Source organism: Desmodus rotundus, chromosome X, assembly GCF_022682495.2.
Source record: "Desmodus rotundus isolate HL8 chromosome X, HLdesRot8A.1, whole genome shotgun sequence".
Lineage (NCBI taxonomy): Eukaryota > Metazoa > Chordata > Mammalia > Chiroptera > Phyllostomidae > Desmodus > Desmodus rotundus.
Window position 1 is genome coordinate 43687379 of NC_071400.1, and position 22844 is coordinate 43710222.

The 22844-nt window shown below is 37.5% G+C and overlaps 1 protein-coding gene across 1 annotated transcript in view; it reads left to right on the top strand.

The window, feature by feature from the left end:
• The window catches only part of NRK (Nik related kinase), a 315957-nt gene that overhangs the window by 201516 nt on the left and 91597 nt on the right, over positions 1–22844 (top strand). The window contains 4 exon segments of the mRNA XM_053916916.2: positions 3750–3860; positions 5508–5598; positions 9614–9744; positions 11403–11457. Of these exon segments, the coding sequence (XP_053772891.2) occupies positions 3750–3860; positions 5508–5598; positions 9614–9744; positions 11403–11457 (388 nt within the window).

Genomic DNA, 22844 nt, shown 5'->3' on the forward strand with positions numbered 1-22844 from the left:
GGCAATAAGATTTCAGATATCTTACACAGTAACATTTTTGCCAATATACCTCCTGGGGCAAGGGATAAAAGGAAAAAATTAAAAAATGACACTACATTACGTTAAAAAACATCTGCATGGCTAAGAAATCATCATTCGCCCTGGATGGAGTAATTCAGTGGATTGAGTGCAGGCCTGCAAACCAAAGGAACCAAAGGGTTGCTGGTTGGGTTCCCAGCTAGGACACATGCCAGGGTTGCAAGCAGGTCCCCAATTGGGGGCATGAGAGCAGCAAGCAATTGTTTTCCTCTCACATAGATGTTTCTCCCCCTCTCTCCCTTCCTTCCCCTCTCTCTAAAAAAAAAGAATAAAATATTTTAAAAAAAGAAACCATCATCAAAATGAAAAGAGAACTGACTTTATGGGAGAACATAGTTGCTAATGACATGTAAGGCAAAGGTTTAATCTTCGAAATATATGAGGAATTCAAAAACTCAACATCAAGAAGAAAATCCAATTTAAAAATGGGCAAAGGACCAGAATACACAATTGTCCAAGGAGGACATACCCATGGCCCATAGACATATGAAAAGATGCTCAATATCACTAGCCATCAGAGAAATGCAAATTAAAACCATAACGAGATACTGCTTCATACTGGTGAGCATGTCCATCATAACCAAATCAGCAAGCAACAAATGCTGGCGAGGGTGTGGAGAAAAGGGAACCCTAGTGCACTATTGGTGGAAATGCAGACCGGTGCAGCCACTGGGGAAAACAGTAAGAATTTCCTCAAGAAATTGAAAGTAGAACTACCTTTTGACCTAGCAATTCCACTGCCGTGAATATACCCTCAGAATTCCAAAACACCAATTCAGAAGGACTTGTACACCACTGTGTTCATAGCAGTGCTATCTACCATAGGCAAGGTTTGGAAACAGTTTAAGTTCCCATCAGTAGATGAGTAGATTAAAAAAAAACTGATACATTTGCACAATGGAATACTACACAGCAGAAAGAATTATTTTTAAAGTATATTTTATTGATTATGCTATTACAGTTGAGCCACTTTTTTTCACCCCTTTATCCCTCCTCTGCCATACTTCTCCCACCCTCCAGCATTCCCCCGTCCCTTAGTTCATGTCCATGGTTTGTTCATATAAGTTCTTTGGCTTCTCTATTTCCTATGCTATTCTTAACCTCCTCCTGTCTATTTTATGCCTACCAATTATGTTTCTTATCCCCTACATTTTTGTCCCTATTCCCCCCCTCCCCTTTCCCACTGATAACCCTCCATGTGATCTTCATTTCTGTGATTCTGTTCCTGTTCTAGTTGTTTGCTTCATTTTTGTTTTTGTCTTTTAGGTTCAATTGTTGATAGTTATGAGTTTGTTGTCATTTTATTGTTTATAGTTTTTGATCTTCTTCAATTTCTCAGATAAGTCCCTTTAACATTTCATATAATAAGCACTTGGTAATGATGAACTCCTTTAACCTCACCTTAGCTGGGAAGCACTTTATCTGTCCTTCCATTCTAAATGGAAGCTTTGCTGCATAGAGTAATGTTGAATGTAGGTCCTTGCCTTTCTTCACTTTGAATACTTCCTTCCAATCCCTTCTTGCCAGTAAACTTTGTTTTGAGAAATCAGCTGATAGTCTTATGGGAACTCCTTTGTAGGTAACTCTCTCCTTTCCTCTTGCTGCTTTTAAGATTATTTCCTTACCTTTAATCTTGGGTGTGCCTTGATTATGATGTGCCTTGGTGTATTCCTCCTTAGGTCCAATTTCTTTGGGACACTCTGGGCTTCCTGGATTTCCCTGAAGTCTATTTCTTTCACCAGATTAGGGAGATTTTCCTTCATTATTTTTTCAAATAAGTTTTCAATTTCTTGTTCTTCCTGTCCTGTTTCTGGTAGCCCTATGATTTGGGTTTGGAGCACTTAAAGTTGTCCCAGAGGTTCCTAAGCCTCTCTTCATTTCTTTGAATTCTGGTTTCCTCATTCTGTTCTGGTTGGATGCTTATTTTTCCTTTTCTGCCAAGTCCTTGATTTGAGTCCTGATTTCCTTCCCTTCATTATTGGTTCCCTGTACATTTCTCTTCATTTCACTTTGCATAGCTTTCACTTCTTCCTTTATTTGGCCACTGTATTCAATCATTTCCATGAGCATCCTGATTACCAGTGATTTGAACTCTGCATCTGATAGGTTGGCTATATCCTCTTATTGTCGCTTAGCTCTTTTTCTGGAGTTTTGATCTGTTCCTTCATTTGAGCCACATTTCTTTGTTTCAGCATACCTATTAAGATGTAAAAGGGTGGAGCCTTATGTATTTGCTTGGGGTGGGGCAACCCTCTTGGCTGCATTGTGGGACTGTCTCTAGGGGAAGGGTCAGAGAGGGAACAATGCTGCTGGCTCTGCTCTTTTCCCGCTTTCTATTGAACTCTCATGTGGGATTGGGAGTTCCTCCTGCCTTCACAACCTCCATAACATGTTGCATCTAGAGATTTTGTGTCTTCAGTTTCCCGGTCAGCAAACCCCACCTCGCCTGTGTCACAGGGCCTCTCCACCCATCTGGTTGCCTGCGTCTGCACTTCCTACCGGTCTGGATGAGTGTTTCTTTAACTCCTTGTGTTTTTTGGCATTCCATGCAGCTTGCTATTCTGCCAGTTCTGGTTGTTCATTGTTTTTAAATTGGTTGTCATCCTTCTTTTGGTTGTACGAGGGAGTGAAGCTCTCAGAATGGAATCTTGGCTGGAACTCTCAGAATCCCAGAATGAAAGAATTGTTACCTTTTGTGACAGCATGGATGGAGCTGGAGACTCCCATGCTAAGTGAAATGTCAGTTGGTGAAAGACAAATACCATATTATTTCACTTATAAGAGGGATCTAACCAACAAAGGCATACAACCAGAGTCATAGAATCATGGAGTAGAATGATAGTGGAAGAGGAGAGAAGGAGGGAGGGGCTGTTTGAAATAAGATGAAGGGATTAGTTAATGAATATATTATGAAGGACTCATGGGCATTGCCAACGGGATGGGAATTGACTATGGAAGTGGGGGGGTGGGCTGAGTCAAAGTGGCCAAAGGGAGAAATAATTGGAACAGCTATGAAAAATAAAAAGAAAAGAAAAGTAGGCAAAAGACCCAAATAGACACTTCTCCAAACAGGATATATATATGGTCGATAGACATATAAAAAATTACTCAATGTCACTAGTCATCAGAGAAATACAAAATAAACCACAATGAGATATCAATGCATGTCTGTCAGAATGGCCATTATCAATAAATCAACACACATGTGTTCTTAAAGATGGGGGGAAGGAACCATGCACACTTTTGTTAGGAACGCAGATTGGTACAGCCACTGTGGAAAGCAGTATGGAGTTACCTCAAAAAGTTAAAAAATGGAACTGCCTTATTACCCAATGATTCTATTTCTGGAAACATGTTAAAAAACACAAAACTCTAATTCGAAAGAATATATACACACCTATGTTCATTAGGGTGGTATTTACATTAGCCAAGTTTTAGAAGGAGCCCAACTGCCCATCAATAGAAGAGTGGATAAACAAAGGCTTGGTACATTTTGCAATTAGTTCTAATTCCACTAGATTTTGTGTCTTCCACCACACAATTGAGCCAGTCTTTGCAATGTCTTAATCTCTAAACGTTACATATAAATAATTGCCATAAGGACTAAAACTTTTCAGATATTTTCAGAGAATTATTTCCTTATTCTTGACACTTTGCTGGCTTCCTTGCAGATGGTGATGGAGTTATGCACAGCAGGCTCAGTCACTGATGTAGTGAGAATGACCAGAAATCAGAGTTTGAAAGAAGATTGGATTGCTTATATCTGCCGAGAAATACTTCAGGTGAGTCCTCCTATAGCCATTGTCTTCTGCCCTTGAAAAACAGTGGAGTAATATATACCATGTACCTTATAACTGTACAGAATGGTTTAAAATTTCTAATCATAACCTCTGGATCAAGATACCAAAAGACCAAAAATCTTTAGAGAGAACAGATTTTCAAGTGATGTACTTAAACTTTAAATTAAACCACAAGGTTTGTAACCATATTCTACCAAATAATGACTTTCAATGGCATTATGAAATTCAAACTATTGGGTTCACTGGATCTTGGTCATACCATTTGGAGTATTTATTATGTTATTAGGATTTTAGAGTTACTTTTTAAAAGCGTAGCACTGTCATTAGAGATTAAGATGAATATGAGGTAGAAGGCACTATTTTATATAATGGCCCCAAACCATCTGCATTCATTTTGCAGTCAGATATCCTCTTTTAACAATGCTCTACTTTTAAAACTGTATTTTGAACATCAAACTGGAAGAGAGTGAAAATCTTGATCTACAAAAATCAAATTTTTTCTTGTGGCTTAAGTAGTTAGGAACACTCAAGAAAAATATTAACAGAAATAAACAGTATCACTGATACAAAGTTAAAATGCCTTTCCTCCCATTACTTGTGGTAATAGTGTAAGTAGTTAAGAATGCATACTTTAGACTGAGTCTAAGTTCTGGGTCATTATGCATTAGCTGTGTGTCCTTGGCTCAGTTACTTAATTTCTTCAAATATCTCATCTCACCCTTCTCATCTATAATATAGTGTGATATTAGTACCTTCCTCTATGGGTTGCTGTGAAGATTAAATAATTTATTGAATGTAAAGCACTTAACTCAGTGTTTGGGAAAGAAAAAGAACTCAATAAGTAGTAGGTGTTTTTACTGTTACTTCTATTATGAATTCCTGCTTAGTATCTGGAACCATCTCACTGAATCCAGGTCACACATTAGCCAGGTAACAAGTTAGTTTGAGTGAAACAAATGCTTTAAAGTGAATTTTTACATTGCTCCAAATTCTCAGCCTACAAGGTTGACTAGAAAATATTTTGGACTAAACATTGGTTGGGTGAGGAATAGAGCAAACCAATGGCTAAGCTGTGATTTTAAGATGTTCAAATCTTCAGTCTTATGGTTAGTTGGAAGTATGGAGGCTAGAAAAGAGGGTAAATGGTCCAATGTATACATAAATATTACTTTCTGGTGTTCTCTTTCCTTCATGGGTATCCTGGTGTATTTTCCTTTCCTTATAGCCAAAGTTAGCATTTCTGGGAATGTGTTATAGTAATTCTAGCCTAAAGAAATAATTTTGTCTGAAAAATGGAACTCTGGACCATTTTATTACCACAAGCTTTTCCAAAAACATTAAGAGAAGTATCAGAAAAATTGTATATACTGATGTGCTTTTTTAATTAATTAATTTATTTTTATTCAGTTACAATTGTCTGCATTTTCTCCCCTTCCCTCCACCCCACCCCAGCCAGTCCCACCTCCCTCCCCAAGAAAAAAGCAAACAAAATATAACCAGAGGCATTGAAATTAAGAACATTGTAACAATAACCACAGGGGAGTGGGGAGGGAATAGTGGGGAGAGGGGTCTATAGGAGCTACTATACTGATGTGTTTTTTAAAAAATAAATAAATATATTGTATGCAGGGCTTAGCTCATCTTCATGCACACCATGTAATTCACCGGGACATCAAAGGTCAGAATGTGCTATTGACTCATAATGCTGAAGTAAAACTAGGTAAGTTTAATTCTTACATTATTTTAAGTGAAGCCCAAAATATCTTAATGGAGAAAAATCTTTTAAGATAATTGTGTTCCCTATCGTATTCCTCACAATATCATCTATTTGTTTAGTCTGTCTTTCCTGCCTGCAAAACTAGTCAAACTTTGCAAATATGTTTGGCAAGGGAGGTGGAGTGAGACAAACGTGCCCCTTACTGTTTCTCTGAAATGATATAGATAAAACAAACTTTTAAATTATAATCAGAGATTTACATTTTGGTCAGTGCTTTTCCCTCTTTAAACCTAGCTATTATATTTGTTTCAACAACTAAATAATGTACCATTTGTAAGTTTCTGTGGCATGGACAGGGATCAAACAAAAATATATTTCTTCCACATCACAGAGCCATACTTTGCAAAGAATATAAAAACAAATATTGTTTTTCAAATACAGTTGTCTCCATTTTCACTCCACCACAGCCCCTGTCCCACCCATTCCCACTTCCCACACTGGAACCTACACCCTTGGGCTTTGTCCATGTGTCCTTTATACATGTTTCTTGAAGGACTTTCCCCTGTCTGCCCTTATTTCCTTCCTCCTCCCTCCCCTCTGGTTACTGTTAGTTTGTTCTTTGTTTCAGTGTTTCTGGTTATATTTTGTTTGCTTTTTTCTTCTATTGATTATGTTCCAGTTAAAGGTGAGATCATATGGTATTTGTCCCTCACTGCCTGGCTTATTTCACTTAGCATAATGCTCTCCAGTTCCATCCATGCTGTTGCAAAGGGTAGAAGCTCCTTCTTTCTCTCTGCTGCATAGAATTCCATTGTGTAAATATACCATAGTTTTTGGATCCACTCGTTTGCTGATGGGCACTTAGGTTGCTTCCAGTACTTGGCTATTGTAAATTGTGCTGCTATGAACATTGGGGTGCACAGGTTCTTTTGGATTGGTGTTTCAGGGTTCTTAGGGTATAATCCCAGCAGTGAAATTGCTGGGCCAAAAGGCAGTTCCATTTTTAGTTTTCTGAGGAAATTCCATATTGTTTTCCACAGTGGCCTCACCAGTCTGCATTCCCACCAACAGGGTACTAGGGTTCCCTTTTCCCCACAGCCTCTCCAGCACTTGTTTTTTGTTGATTTATTTATGAATATCAAAGAAATTTTAAACTACTTAAGCACAAATTGATTTTTTAGAGTTTCCCTCGAATATTTAAAGAACTGATATCAATTAGAAATGATGCTCCAGTAATATCCAAATCAAAATCAGAATTAGAAATCAAAAGACCAGAAAGTCCCTGCCTTTCTATTCTAAGGCTCAGAATCGCATGATATATTTGAAAATAACAACACATATTGTCTCACAGGCACATAGGGAACAGTATGTTATATTATATCCTCTAAATTTTAAAATAAATGGTATTGGTTGGATTTTAAATAATACTACATGAATACTGTTACTAATTTGTAATGGCAGATCACTTCATTGATATAGAACACAAATCACTGGTATAAAATCCCCTATTATTTTTTAATCATAGCAGTTTTTGTCTATCATGTCTCTAGTGTGGTCTTAAGATAGTCTCATTTTCTTGTTAAATAAATCCAACCAAGTAGAGATTTTTGTTCATTTACTAAGAATGTTTTCACTGAATATTTGTAGAAGAATCATGAGTGAATTGTTCTTGATAAAAGCAAAAATAATTTCAAGAAAATATATTATGTCTTTTGTGTCTAAAATCTATAAAGTTTGAAATACAATTTTTAAGACACTGTTAAATACATGAGGGGAATTGAAATCTCACATTCAAATGGGCACGATAGAGAGCCTGCTACAAGGCTACATACTACATTTACATGTGAAGAATTAGCATATATTCAAGTGAAGTTTCTGGCCAACCCTATCATTTACAACACAGAAGATTGTAAGTGAAAAGCCACTAGAAAATCTGTCATAAAGTTCATGCACTAAAGCTCATTTACTTTACTCTGAGGGAGAGAACTTTATCATTGGATTATAACTTATTCAGACTTATTTTACACATAACTTTTGTACAGTGATTTTAGATGTATCAGATTTCAGCATATTTTGAAGCAAGATTTTCTAAGGAGAAGATTCCAGACAGAAAGCTCAATGACAGTCAAATGGAGTCACAAAAAAGAAAGAGACTGGAAAATGATTGTATTGCAATTGATATTGATAATAATCCTCATATTCTGGTCCTAAATCATGAAAGAAAAGCTTAAATTATGCCACTGTGGAGGTCTGATCTCTACTTTTAACTTCAACTTTTCTTTTTTTTTTCCTTTACTTTTATCAATCACCCTTCTAGTCTTTTCTCCTTTCATTTTCTTCCTTGAATGTCATATATCTGCATATGGCCTTCATAGATAATTTTGGCCCTTAAAGTTGGCCCTCAGGGATAGTTAGAATGTTGAGCTCTATCTACTTTAACCTATTCTCCAAAAACAATCTAGATAATGAGATTGTGCAACACCAAATAATTAATTTCACATATTATGGACTTTTTACTGTCCTTGTTAAAGCCTTAAACAAAGCCTTTACTGTCCTTAAAGCCTGTCTTAATGCTTAACTTTTACCTTTTCCTTTATTTTTCTAAATTCTTCAAACTTCTCAATATTTTCTACATCCTCTTGACTCCTGGAAACCATTCTAAATTAGAAAATATACTTTATTTTTTTGTCCATATCTTATTTTTTCTGGATTAAGTTACCCCCAGTCTACTTTAGACATGTTTGCCTGTTTCTGAGGATACCATGCTAAATATTTTCATACAACATATACCACAGATTAGTAGAAGACTGGTTTTATAGCCTAAGCTAAGATATGGGTTCTACAGTAAATACTTGCATCTGATTCAGAAGATCTGTAAAATAACTTAAATTCCACTTTGGAAAACAGTATGGACTTTCCTCAGAAAACTAAAAATGGAACTGCCCTTTGATCCAGCAATTCCGCTGCTGGGATTATACCCTAAGAACCCTGAAACACCAATCCAAAAGAACCTGTGCACCCCAATGTTCATAGCAGCACAATTTACAATAGCCAAGTACTGGAAGCAACCTAAGTGCCCATCAGCAAACGAGTGGATCCAAAAACTATGGTATATTTACACAATGGAATTCTATGCAGCAGAGAGAAAGAAGGAGCTTATACCCTTTGCAACAGCATGGATGGAACTGGAGAGCATTATGTTAAGTGAAACAAGCCAGACGGTGAGGGACAAATACCATATGATCTCACCTTTAACTGGAATATAATAAATAGAAAAAAAATAAAAAGAAAGGAAACAAAATATAACCAGAGACATTGAAGTTAAGAACAATCTAACAATGGACAGGGGGGAGTGGGGAGGGGACAGTGAGGACAGGGGATTACAGGAACTACTATAAAGGACACATGGACAAAATCAAGGGGGAGGGTGGAGGTGGGGGAGGGAGGGGGTTTTGGCTGGGGTGGGGTGGAGGGATGGGGAGAAAAGGCACACAACTGTAATTGAATAACAATAAAAATTTTTAAAAAAACCACTGGAAAAAAATGATTCAAGAAACTAAAAAAAAAATTCTAACAGAAAACTCATTTTTCTTTATCAGTGTGATAGAAATTTCTAATGTCATGAGTGAAGCTTCCTAATAAACTACTTCCAGATTTTAGATTCCTTAGCTGTTGCTTATAGTGCTGGTCTTTGTCTAGTTTGGTGGCAGGTCCAAACACTATTTATGTTATTACTTCAGAGGTTTATGGTGTACTGATGGAACTTTATTTTTAATATTCATGGTAAACATTCAGCAAACCTACTGTAGATTTAATGAGTTTCTTTCCAACATAAATAGCAGAAAAAGCCTATATCCCAATATTTCTTGAGTGGACTTCATGGTAAATAAAATGTGCTGGGCTGGAATAAAAATCTATTATCAATTGTGGCTTTTGTATTGCCTTTCTAAGTTAAAGCAATAACTAATTTAGCTTTTTGTTACTGATTAATTATTTTGACATATGCTGAATTTTGCAGTGGATTTTGGGGTGAGTGCCCAGGTAAGCAGAACTAATGGGAGGAGAAACAGCTTCATTGGGACGCCCTACTGGATGGCACCTGAGGTGATTGACTGTGATGAGGACCCAAGACGCTCCTATGATTACAGAGTAAGTGTGAGGATTCAGATAGTGGGAATAAAAATTTGGAAAGGACTTTTTAACTGTTTATTTTTAAATGATAAAATAAAATAATAAAAGGCAGGCAGCTCCTCCTCTCACATTAAACTCCAATAGGAGATACTAGCCACTATTCTTGTATGTGGTTAGATTATATGCAGAAAAATAATATATTCTAAGAATTTACACAAATTACCATCGGTAATTATCCATATTTGTAGGATACTATCTAGTTCATGTTCTTTGAAACTTCTTGGCAAAATATCATATTATGTGGCTTTATATGGAAATTTAACTTTCAGGGACAGAGGGCTTTGTAAACTTAAAATAAATAAATGTAAAGTCAATTACTAACCCCCGCAGTAATTTATCTCCAAAAGGAAAAACAAATAATTTGATTGCTCAGAGTAATTGAGAAAATCCTTGACATGGTTTACCTCCAAACCACAGAAAATCAGTAGAATAGACAAGTTAAATAATAATTCATGTCATTTATTAAAATTTGCACTGAAGCTACAATTTAGACAATATACATCTATATACACATTTCAAAAAGCTGATGTGGAAATAAAACTCTCCATTTGCTACAGACTGTAAAATCTCCACTTACTCTCAACATAAGTCATCCAAACAATTCACTGTGGTTTCACTGTATGGAACATAGGACTGGATGTTTGCAGTTGATTAAATCAAGTTTCTTTTCCCTTTCCCTTGAATACCCTCCACCCGATCTCCAAGCAGATCTATTAAAAGCTTAGTATATAGTCTAGTGCTATCAGTAGCTATGAAGACTATGAAAATATACTGTTCTCTATGTGGGTTACTATAAAGATAATGTTTTTTAGTTGTACAACTTTTTGCAGTCTTCTAAGGATTTTCATAATATTAATCATGTATTTTTAAATTTTAGCCCAATGTAATTGAAAGAAAGCTTAATCTTAGACCATCATGCTAAGACCATCTTCTTAGTTTCTTTGAAACTAAGAAATTTGTAAACTGATGTTCTAAGAATTCAATTAACTTGTTTAGGAGTCATCCAACCAGATAGTGTACTTCCAGCACTGTGCCATTTCATTTCCACATTCTAAAATACAAAGCATAGTTAATAGTAGTGAAGATAATTTTCTAGAGCCTCCTTGAATATAATTTCTTAGAATTATAATAATTCTATTCTTAATTTATAATATTCAAGGAACATATTGAAGTGTTAATATTAAATATATATAAACGTTTATATGTATGGATAGCATTATTATCTCTATTTTACACAAGGTGAAATTGAGGTAGAGAAATTTAAATTGGTTACTAAGACTGCACATTTAGTAAGTAGATCTATGTGATAGGAGTTTTTTTACAGCAAATTCACTTTTTGATTTCAGTTAAGACAATGATAGCAATATATCCAAGATGATTCTCCTTACACTTAATCCCACCCCATATCAGCTTGTTGCGTAGAACAGTTCAAGCTGGTCACAAGTAAAAATAATGTCTTCTTATAATATCAGTCTATAATAAAGCTCCACTATACAAAGCCCATAAAATGACTCTGGCATTGACACCACACCCCCTCAGACAATGATTGTTTTGAAATTCTAACTACTAAGTTACTCATTTTAAGTGACATTTTTGGGTCATCTTTTCCTTTGCAGAGCGATGTGTGGTCCATGGGAATCACTGCAATTGAAATGGCTGAAGGGGCTCCCCGTGAGTAAATGTATTTGATATTTGTTAAAAGTCAGAGAAACATGTTGTACAAATCTGCCACTTGTACCAGTCAGCTTGTACTGGCTACACAGGTGCCACACTATAAGCCAAACTATAAATGGTGGCCTTTTTGATGATTACCAAATGCTCTAGTCAGTATGGCCAGATATGTCTATAAAATTAATTTTTGCTTTTACCTCTTATGTATCTTATTTCAGGCTGATTTTAGTATTGTTTCCATTTAGCCTCAATAATATTTTTTCCTGACAGTGCTGATCAACCAGAACCTAAAGATATTTCAATAAATATCTAGCGGTGGAATATTTAGGTTCCAGAATGTTTATAGTCACACAATGTTATTACTTAAGATTATGACAGTTGAGAAAATCCTTCCGTGGTTGGTTGAAATTGAGCCAATCCTCAACAATATTGGCAAGTAAGCCTTTTCCCCCCTTTGGGGTCAGTCTTGCTTGCCTTTGGTGACTTTCATGCTCCTTTCAGGAACTCCAGTAACCTTAATAGCTCAGAAAGCTCCATTTCCTCCTCCACATAATTTAAATGACCTACCAACATCCTGTTTCAGGACACTGCTTTCTGGCAGGAAAGTAAAAATGGAATGTGAACTTGGGTATGAGTGATTGACAACCATCTAATGTATGGCCATAAGCAGAGCGTATTTGCTGTTCTAATTACCTAAACCCAAACATGTAAGTGATAAACACATTCCTGGTATTGTTGGATGAGACATGAAAGAAATGCCTGGAGTGTGTGTTGGCACAGGGGTGAGGGGCGTGATTACTTTAGTTCTACCTTTCCAAGTAGATCCTGTATGTTCCTATACGTGCCTGTGTGTTCCCTCTGCACAATGTCCACACAGCAAACTTTATAAGCTTTGTGTTTCAAGGTCAATGTGAGCATGTTCCAGGAGGTGAAATAGTGGTAATATAAGTTTGTAAAATTGCTAGTGTCCTTCAGAATATCATAGTAGGGGCTTGGATTAAAGTTATGATTGATGTAGAGATCAGGTCGCTGCTGCCTTTCCTCTAGTGCCCATAAAATTAAAAAGTATCTATGTTGGATGACTAAAAAATGAATGATGGATAAAATTATATATGCTACATATATAAAATTGACATGAGACTGGGAAGATGCATATTTCTGTTCATCATTGCTTATTCCTCTGTGAAACAAACATGCCTAGACAATGTTAGATTGAGCAGTAGCTCCCTCATTGCCCTACTCTTCCAACTGCCCTCCTCCTCTTCCTCCACATCCCCATGCTCACTCTCTCTCTCTCTCTTTTCATCTTTCTAATATAGGGTCTGTCCAGAAGGTATTCAGCCATGTAATAGGGCCATTTATTGAAGAAGATAAAAGGTACAAGAAACATTGTACATAGGACAATGCCACCTCAGTCCCCTTCAAAGTAGGCACCTTGGGACCTCACACAGTTCTCCCAGTCGCCATCAGCTGCCCCATTGTGTTTTCCTGAATCTCATCAATAGTCTGAAATTTCTTCACTTTCAAAGGTGATTTTAGTTTTGGGAAAAGCCAGAAGTCTCAAGGGGCCAAATCTCAGCTTCAGGGAGGGTGGCTGAGTCACCTGGATGATTTGATGTTTCACCAAAAAACTCTGCACAAGACATGATGCATGGGTACGTGTGTTGCTGTGATGAAGTTGCCAGTCACCAGTTGTGCATAGCTGTGGCCTTCTGAATCATCCGAATAGTTTCTGTGGAGGAATGTTGAGCTTAATTCAAAATTTGATGCAGATTTGTTGCTCTACTTGCTTAGTTATTTTGAATGTGATGGCCACACAGTACACATGCTCACTCAGTGGCATCTGTTCCCCACGCTGAGTAGTACAGTGAAGTTATCATTGTTCACACATGTGCATCCCAGTCTAATCTCCTTGTCTGCCAGGTTACATCATGCCATGAAAACCGTTCTCATTATATTAACAATGGCTGGACTTTCTCCAGACAGACCTCTTATACAACATGGTGCTTCATATGAGTACTGATGAAAGTATTTTGTTAGGATTCAATAAAATATACTACATCAAGTAGTATATTTTTCCTTTGTTTCTGAGTGTTCCTCACCACATATTTTAAAAAATCGAGTTTTCTGCATTTTGTAAATTTGTACTCCTTAGTTCTCCTTTTTTATTTCCTTTCATTCTAAAGTATGAAACTATAGGATAAAAAGGGGTAATGAGCCAACACATAAGGAATGTAGAGAAGTTTTGCAGAGTACACAAACGGTAAACTTGGAAAAGACAAGTGAGGACCAAGAGATTCTTAACCCTCAATGAATGAAAATAGGATCAGCATTTCTGGATAAGTAATTGGAATGGTGCACCTTTTGGTCATGAGTAACTTGAAATAGCCATTCTGCTAATTTTTGTTTGTTTGTTTTTCACCAGTCTCTTTTATTGCCTGGAGTATTAACTTTGTATGGAAATTATTGTCATCAATGGAACTGCAGAAGTCCTTCAGGTTATAATTATGATAGCTGTGATAATTGTCATATTGTGATAATTATCTCTGAGATACAGATAACAAAATCCTCTTTCTTTTGTGAGTTTATCCTAGAGAAGTAAATAGAAAGAGAGAGAGTAACTTCTCATTGAAATGGTTCTGTAGGGGCTCTCAGAGGAGAGAACTGTACCACTGCTCACCAAGACCTTCTTAATTAAGCCTTTGGTAGCTCCTGTAGACCCCTCTCCCCACTATCCCCTCCCCAATCCCCTCTGGCTATTGTTACATTGTTCTTAATTTCAATGTCTCTGGTTATATTTTGTTTGCTTTTTTCTTTTATTGATTATGTTCCAGTTAAAGGTGAGATCATATGGTACAGGAGCTACTATAAAGGACACAAGGACAAAATCAAGGGGGAGGGTAGAGGAGGGGGAGGGAGGTGGGACTGGCTGGGGTGGGGTGGAGGGATAGGGAGAAAATGCAGACAATTGTAACTGAATAAAAATTTTAAAAAATTTAAATAAATTTTAAAAAAAGAAAAACTGGTGAAATCCAAATAAAGTTCAGGGTTCGGTTAATAGTAATAAAAAAAAAATTAAGCCTTTGGGTTCAGGGTAGGAATTCAAACAATTTTAAGACATTAAAACTAAGTCCAGAACATTGCCAATAGTTGTTTAAACATCAGAATATCATAGACTGATTCATATTGAATATATGCAGTTCTCAGTTTCTTTACTGTTATTTGAAATTCAAATTGTTGCCTAGTGGAGAAGCAGGATAGGGTCCACAGGTTACTGCAACTCTCCTTCCTTATCAAGCATCTACTTCAGCCAATTTGCCTTAATCTAAACTATACATTTCTCTATTTTAGCATTCCCCTGGAGTTGTAGAGATTATTTTTAATATTGTCAGCCATGTTTGTTCATAGTCCTTTTTCTATTTCTTGCAATGTACCTCCCTTACACACTGATCAATCTTTACATTAGTGTCTCATGACAAAAATTTACTGCTGTCCCACCAGGAGAACCATTTCTTCAGTATTCAGAAGAGTTCTTCAGATCTCAACACATTGTAGGAATAAACCATATTATTTAATTTAATTAAGATTACTCCCAGTTTAATGTTTCCAATCCATAAAGGATATGTGTTTTTTTTTAATTAAAGCTTTTAAAAAGATTTTATTTATTTATTTTTAGAGAGATGGCAAGGCCAGGAGAAAGACAGGGAGAGATACATCGATGTGCAGTTGCCTTTCGTGCCCCACCACTGGGGACCTGGGCTGCAACCCAGGCATGATTGGGAATTGAACTGGTGACCCTTTGGTGCGCAGGCTAGCACTCAGTTCACTGAACTATACCAGCCATGGCAAGAGATGTATTTTTAAAGGAGGTTTGCTATTTCAAATAAATACTCCTCTAGTGGTGAAAATGTAGGCAATGTTGGGAGATATAGTGATGAGGGGGAATTTATTGGCATTCCTAAAATTTGGCTATAGAGGAAATCTTCATAATTGTTGCTCGATGTAGCTTTTTTACCCACCCTATCTTCTATTCCTTTGTGGACTTCTCATTTCCCAAATGGAAACCTACCTACACTATGCGCTGACTCTTGACCCCTGAAGATGTTGTTAGTTAACTGAATGATGCTGAGATGTTAATAAATGACAACTGCTTAATATGGTACAAACTTACTTGCAACATGTTTAAAGGACAGAATATGATGACTAATTGGACATAATAAAGGAATGAAGAAAACCAAACACGATCCTTATCTTTTCAGCTCGGGGTTCATTCGGCCCACAATTATAAACCCACACTTTGTATTAAAACTTATACATGTAATTGAGGCAAAAGGATGACTTTGAACAATTGCCTTTATATCACTCTAATGAATTACTCCGGGGAGTTTTGTTCTACTACTATGACAGGCAAGTTTGGCATGGCAGTTTTTATAGCAGAGTATTTTTTTTAATTTTTTTATTGTTATTCATGACAGTTCTGTGCTTTTCTCCCCACCCACCACCCCACCCCAGCCAAACCACCCTCCCTCCCCCACCTCTACCCTCCCCCTTGATTTTGTCCATGTGTCCTTTATAGTAGTTCCTATAATCCCCTCTCCTCACTGTCCCCTCCTCACTCCCCCCTGTCCATTGTTAGATTAACTTCAATGTCTCTGGTTATATTTTGTTTCCTTTTTACTTCTATTTATTATGTTCCAGTTAAAGGTGAGATCATATGGTATTTGTCCCTCACCGTCTGGCTTGTTTCACTTAACATAATGCTCTCCAGTTCCATCCATGCTGTTGCAAAGGGTAGAAGCTCCTTTTTTCTCTCTGCTGCATAGAATTCCATTGTGTAAATATACCATAGTTTTTGGATCCACTTGTTTGCTGATGGGCACTTAGGTTGCTTCCAGTACTTGGCTATTGTAAATTGTGCTGCTATGACCATTGGGGTGCACAGGTTCTTTTGGATTGGTGTTTCAGGGTTCTTAGGGTATAATCCCAGCAGCGGAATTGCTGAGTCAAAGGGCAGTTCCATTTGTAGTTTTCTGAGGAAATTCTATACTGTTTTCCACAGTGGCCTCACCAGTCTGTATTCCCACCAACAGTGCACTAGGGTTCCTTTTTCTCCGCATCCTCTCCAACATTTGTTTGTGGATTTGTTTATGCTGGCCACTCTGACTGGTGTGAGATGGTACCTCATTGTGGTTTTAATTTGCATCTCTCTGATGGCTAGTGATGCTGAGCACCTTTTCATATGTCTCTGGGCCCTCTGTATGTCTTCCTTGGAGAAGTGTCTGTTCAAGTCCTTTGCCCATTTTTTTAATTGGGTTGTTTGTCTTCCTGGAGTGGAGTCCTGTGAGTTCTTTATATATTTTGGAGATCAGGCCCTTGTCTGAGGTATCATTGGCAAATATGTTTTCCCATACTGTTGGTTCTCTTTGTGATTTGGTGCTGTTTTCTTTAGCCATGCAGAAGCTTTTTATTTTGATGAGTTCCCATTTGTTTATTCTTTCCTTTATGTCCCTTGCTTTAGGGGATATGTCTGTGAGGATGTTGCTGCATGGAATGTCTGAGATTTGCCTGCCAATGTTTTCCTCTAGGACTTTTATGGTGTTACGACTTATATTTAAGTCTTTTATCCATCTTGAGTTTATTTTTGTGTATGGCGTAAGTTGGTGATCGAGTTTCATTTTTTTGCATGTAGCTGTCCAGATCTCCCAACACCATCTGTTGAAGAGGCTGTTTTTTCTCCATTTTATGCTCTTGCCTCCTTTGTCAAATATTAATTGACCGTAAAGACTTGAGTTTATTTCTAGGCTCTCTGTTCTGTTCCATTGGTCTATGTGCCTGTTTTTATGCCAGTACCAGGCTGTTTTGATTACAGTGGTCTTGTAATACAGTTTGATATCAGGTATTGTGATCCCTCCTGCTTTGTTCTTCTTCCTCAAAATTGCTGCAGCTATTCGGGGTCATTTATGGTTCCATATAAAATTCTGAAATGTTTGTTCTATATCTGTGAAATATGTCATGGGTACTCTGATAGGGATTGCATTGAATCTATAGATTGCTTTGGATAGTATGGCCATTTTGATGATGTTAATTCTTCCAATCCATGAACATGGTACATGCTTCCATTTGTTTGTGTCTTCCTTAATTTCTTTCTTCAGTGTTGTGTAGTTTTCTGAGTACAGGACTTTTACCTCCTTGGTTAGGTTGATTCCTAGGTACTTTATTTTTCTTGTTGCTATAGAAAATGGGATTTTTTTCCTGATTTCTGTTTCTGCAGTTTCATTGTTGGTATACAGGAATGACTTTGATTTCTGAGTATTAACTTTTTATCCAGTTGTTTTGCCAAATTCATTATTAAGTCTAGTAGTTTTTTTGGTGGAGTCTATAGAATTTTCCATGTACACTATCATGTCATCTGCAAACAGAGACAGTTTCATTTCCTCCTTTCCAATTTGGATGCCTTTTATTTTTTTTCTTGTCTAATTGCTGTGGCTAGGACTTCCAATACTATGTTGAATAGGAGTGGTGAGAGAGGGCATCCTTGTCTTGTTCCTGATCTTAGTGGGAAAGCTCTAAGTTCTTGTCCATTGAGTATGATGTTGGCTGTAGGTCTCTCATATATGGCCTTTATTATGTTGAGGAATGCTGCCTCTATTCCCACTTTGCTGATTGTTTTTATCAGAAATGGGTGCTGTATCTTATCAAATGCTTTTTCCACATCTATTGATATGATCATGTGATTTTTGTCTTTGCTGTTGTTGATGTGATGTATTATGTTTATTGATTTGCGAATATTGTACCATCCTTGCATCCCTGGGATGAATCCCACTTGGTCATGGTGGATGATCTTTCTAATGTATTACTGGATGTGGTTTGCCAATATTTTGTTGAGCATTTTGGCGTCTATGTTCATCAGTGTTATTGGCGTGAAGTTTTCTTTCTTCGTTGTGTCTTTATCTGCCTTTGGGTTTAGGATAACACTGGCTTCATAAAAAGAGTTTGGAAGTCTTCCATTTTCTTGAATTTTTTATAATAATCTTTGGAGAATGCGGGTTAGCTCCTCCTGAAATGCTTGGTAAAATTCTCCTGTGAAGCTGTCTGGTCCAGGGCTTTTGTGTGTCAGAAGCTTTCTGATTACTGTTTCAATTTTTTTTGCTCTTTTTGGTCTGTTCAGGCTTTCTGCTTCTTTTTTCATTGAATTTTAGAAGATTATATTTTGCTAGAAATTTGTCCATTTCACCTAGTTTTTGAAGTTTGTTGGCATATATTTCTTCTCAGTAATTTCTTACAGTCCTTTGTATTTCTGTGGTATCAGTTGTAATCTCTCCTCTTTCATTTCTGATTGTGTTTATTTGTGTCCTCTCTCTTTCTCTCTCTCTCTCTTTTTTTTTTTTTTTTTTGATAACTCTGCTTAAAGGCTTGTTGATTTTGTTTATCTTTTCAAAGAATCAGCTCCTGGATTTTTTGATCCTTAGAATTTTGTTTTTAGTTTCTATGTCCTTTAATTCTGCTCTGATCTTAGTTATTTCCTTCCTTGTACCTTTCCTTCATTCATTGTTTAATAGCATGCTATTCAATGTCCATGAGTTTGAGTTATTTGGGGTTTTTTCCTTGAGGTTGGCATCTAGTTTCAATCCCTTGTGGTTGGAGAAAATGCTGGATATGATTTCAATTTTCTTGAATTTGTTGAGACTTGTTTTGTGTCCTGTCACTTGATCTATGTTTAAGAATGTTCCATGTGCATTTGAAAAGAACATGTATTTTGCTTCTTTGGGATGAAGGTAATATATATATCAGTTAAGTCCATTTCATCTAGGGCATTGTTCAATGCCACAGTATCTTTGTTCATGTTTTGTTTGGAAGATCTATCCATTTCTCATAATTGGGTGTTACAATCTCCTACTATAATTGTGTTGCTGTCTATATCTTTCTTGAAGTCCTCCAATATTTTCTTTATGTATTTGGGTGCTCCTATGTTGGGTGCATATACATTTACAATTTTTAAGTCGTCTTGATGGATTCTTCCTTTGAGTATTATGAAGTGACCTTCTGGGTCTCTTTTAGTTGGGTCTTTCTTTGAAGTCTATTGTGTCTGATAGGAGTATTGCTACCCCGGCCTTTTTTTTTAATGTCCATTTGCTTGGAATATTTGTTTCCATCCCTTCACTTTCAATCTGTGTAGGTTTTTTGTACTCAGGTGGGTCTCTTGTAGGCAGCATATGTGTGGGTCGTGTTTTCTTATCAAGTCTGTTATTCTGTGTCTTTTGATTGGGGCATTTAATCCATTTACTTTTAAGGTTATTATTGATAGGTAGCTATTCATTGCCATTTTTTCATACCTGTGTTCCTCTCTCTTTCACTGTTTTTCTTCCTGTTCTTTAAACAAACCTTTCAACATCTCTTTTATCGCTGGTTTGGAGGAGGTATATTCTTTGAGGCTTCTTTCATCCGGGAAGGTCATTATTTGGCCTTCTGTCTTGATTGAGAGCCTTGCTGGGTAAAGTAGACTTGGTTACATGCCTCTGGTTTTCAGTACTTGGAATATTTCTTGCCATTCCTTTCTTGCTTGGAATGTTGCCAATGAGAAGTCAGCTACTAGACTTATTGATGGTTTCTATTATGTTACTTCATGTTTCTCCCTTGCTGCCTTTAAGATTCTCTTTTTGTCTTGGAATTTTGCCATTTTAATTATGATGTGTCTTGCAGTGGGCCTCTTTGGGTTCCTCGTGATAAGGACTCTCTGTGTTTCCTGGATTTGTGTGACTTTTTCTTTCATTAAATTAGGGAAGTTTTCCATCATTATTTTTTGAAACAGGTTTTCTATCCCTTGCTCTTCTTCTTCACTTTCTGGTATCCCTATTATATGGATATTATTACCTTTCATGCTCTCCTGCATTTCCCTTACCCTATTTTCATTCTTTCTGAGTCTCTTGTTCTTTTCTTGCTCATTCTGTTTGTTTTTTCCTACCTTGTCTTCCATCTCTCTGATCTGATCTTCTGCTTCATTGAGCCTGCTTTTGATTCCTTCTACTGTGTTCTTCAGTTCAGAAATTGTATTCTTCATTTCCTCTTAGCCATTGTTAATAGTTTCTATTTACTTTTTCATGTTGATATAGTTTGCAGTGAGTTCATTTAGTTTCCGCGTAGTTTTTGGTAATTCTCTGTGAGCTCACGGAGCTTCCTGATAACCATTGCTTTGAACACAATATCTGGTAGTTGACTTGCTTCTGTTTCATTTAGCATTCTTTCTGAGAATTCCTCCTTTCCTTTTATTTGGGGATTGTCTCTTTGTTTTCCCATTTTTTGTGAGATTCTTCTTGTTAGCCTCTGCTTCTTAAATTGATCTGTTCTGACTCCCTGGTTTTCTGGTGTGAAGTTCTGTGGTAGAATATCTGTGGAATTCAGTGGTGCAGTCTCCTTGATCTCCTGAGCTTACTGGTCTTGGGCTGTCATTTATGTTGGCTCTATGTATGTCTTTGGGTTTTGGTTGTTGTTGGGTCTTTTTTTGTTTGGTCCTTCCTTCCAGCTGGTTAACTGAGGGTCACTTTGTCCACCACCTCTTGTGTTGTTTTTTGCAGTTGTAGGCATGTTGAGTTGAAGCTGCTTCTTCTGTGTGTACAAGATTCTCTCTTGCCCTTGTTCAGTTGTTTGTTCTGAGTAGTTTCTCCACTATTTACTTGTATTCCAAATAGGTCCTGGGTTAGTTAGTGTGGCTTCCACTCCCACCTTCACCTTCTTCTGTTGTTATCTGTTGGTGGTCCCTTTGTTGGTGGGTTTCCTCTTCCAGCAGTTATCCTGGTGTTCACAGCTTCCACCTACTCTTTTTTGTGATCAGTTGGAGGGGGAAAGCGAAATGGTTCACACAGTGGGAGTGTATTTTATGATATTTAAAATGCCAACCTGTAGAGAAGAGATAAGAGATCCTTTGGATATATGTACAGTGATAACCATGATCTTTCACCCAAGTAGCCACTTTTTAGAAAGAGTAGAAAGAAGATAAGACTCTTGTTGGGGGGTAAGGATAGTGAGTTGGATCTAGAAATCAGTGAGCTTGTGGGAGATCAGTTATGAGGTAAAGTGAGAGTAAAGGATAGAAAATAGGTGTAGTGTATGAGTGACTAGAATTAACCACAGCAGTAATAAAATTTAGGAAACCGTGAAGTTGGCTAAGATCTGGGAGGGGTGCTGTGTAGTATTTACAATTGTATGGAACAGCAATTATTTACAATAATAATGATGCAACAATCATATGACAATTTATATGGTCTGCATAACAAGAATGGGAAGTATAGGACTTAGACTAGTGTGCCAATGGAACACAAGTGAAGTGAAAGACAGTAAATTAAAAATACACTATGAAAAAGAGAACAAGGGGAAACCAGTCAAAAATGCAATTCAAACAGCCAAGCGAAGAAGACTAAACAGAAAGAAGAGAAATACAGAAATACTAAAAAATATGAAAGATGTAAGAATAATGAAAAAATAATAATACAAATATAAAATACCTTGCTCTCTGGAGGAACAAAGTAAAATTTGTTTCACTGTCTCAGCTGTTGGGATGCCCCCTTTTTGGGTCCAACTGTGGTCTTTTCACAGTTCCAGGTTTTATTGTCTCACTTGTGGAAATTTAGAAAAAAAAAGGAGGAAGGGAGAAGATATAAAAAAGGGAAAGAAAAGAAGAAAGAATAAAAAAGAAAGAAGGAAAGAGGAAAAAATATATATTACTTAAAAAAAAAAAAAAAAGCCCTGTGTTGGCTTCAAACTGGTCAAGCCAGTTCTGGTCTTCCTGGCTGCAGCAGGCTGAGGGGGAATTTGTTTCACTTTTCTCTCCTCCTGATGAGCACTCCTCCCGCCTCCAGCCCAGTTCCCCAGTTCTCTGCTGGGCACCCAGTGCCCCTCTCTGCTGAGCCTAGGCCTTCAGTCCACCAGTTGGGTTGTACCGGAGGTGCACCAATAAGAGGCAATTCACACACACCCTTCTCATTCTTTGCTGTCCCAGATGCTAGGGACTCTCAGTGCCCCCTCAGGCCAGTTCAGCCCCCCACTGAGTCAAGTCTCTGGGGATTGCTGACTTCCTGAGCCCTGAAGTTCTCCTCTGCAGGGCATCTCCGCCTTCCTCTCAGCCAGTCCATTTGGCCCTGCAGGGCAGGGGTGTCACCATGGCTGCAGCTGCAGATGCAGGTGCTTACCTCCTTTGCTGTTTCCCCGGGGGCACAGGGGTTGGATGCGAGGTGCCTCTGCATGGTGGGGTCAGACAGTGCTCCATCCTAGACCTGTGGGTGTGGCAGTATGAGCAGCCTCTGGTCCCACAGGTTTGGTTGTACACCATCCCCAGTGCTGCGGGTGTGAGCATGGGGAATGCTGCGAGGCTGAGTAAAGAGGAGGCTGGAGTG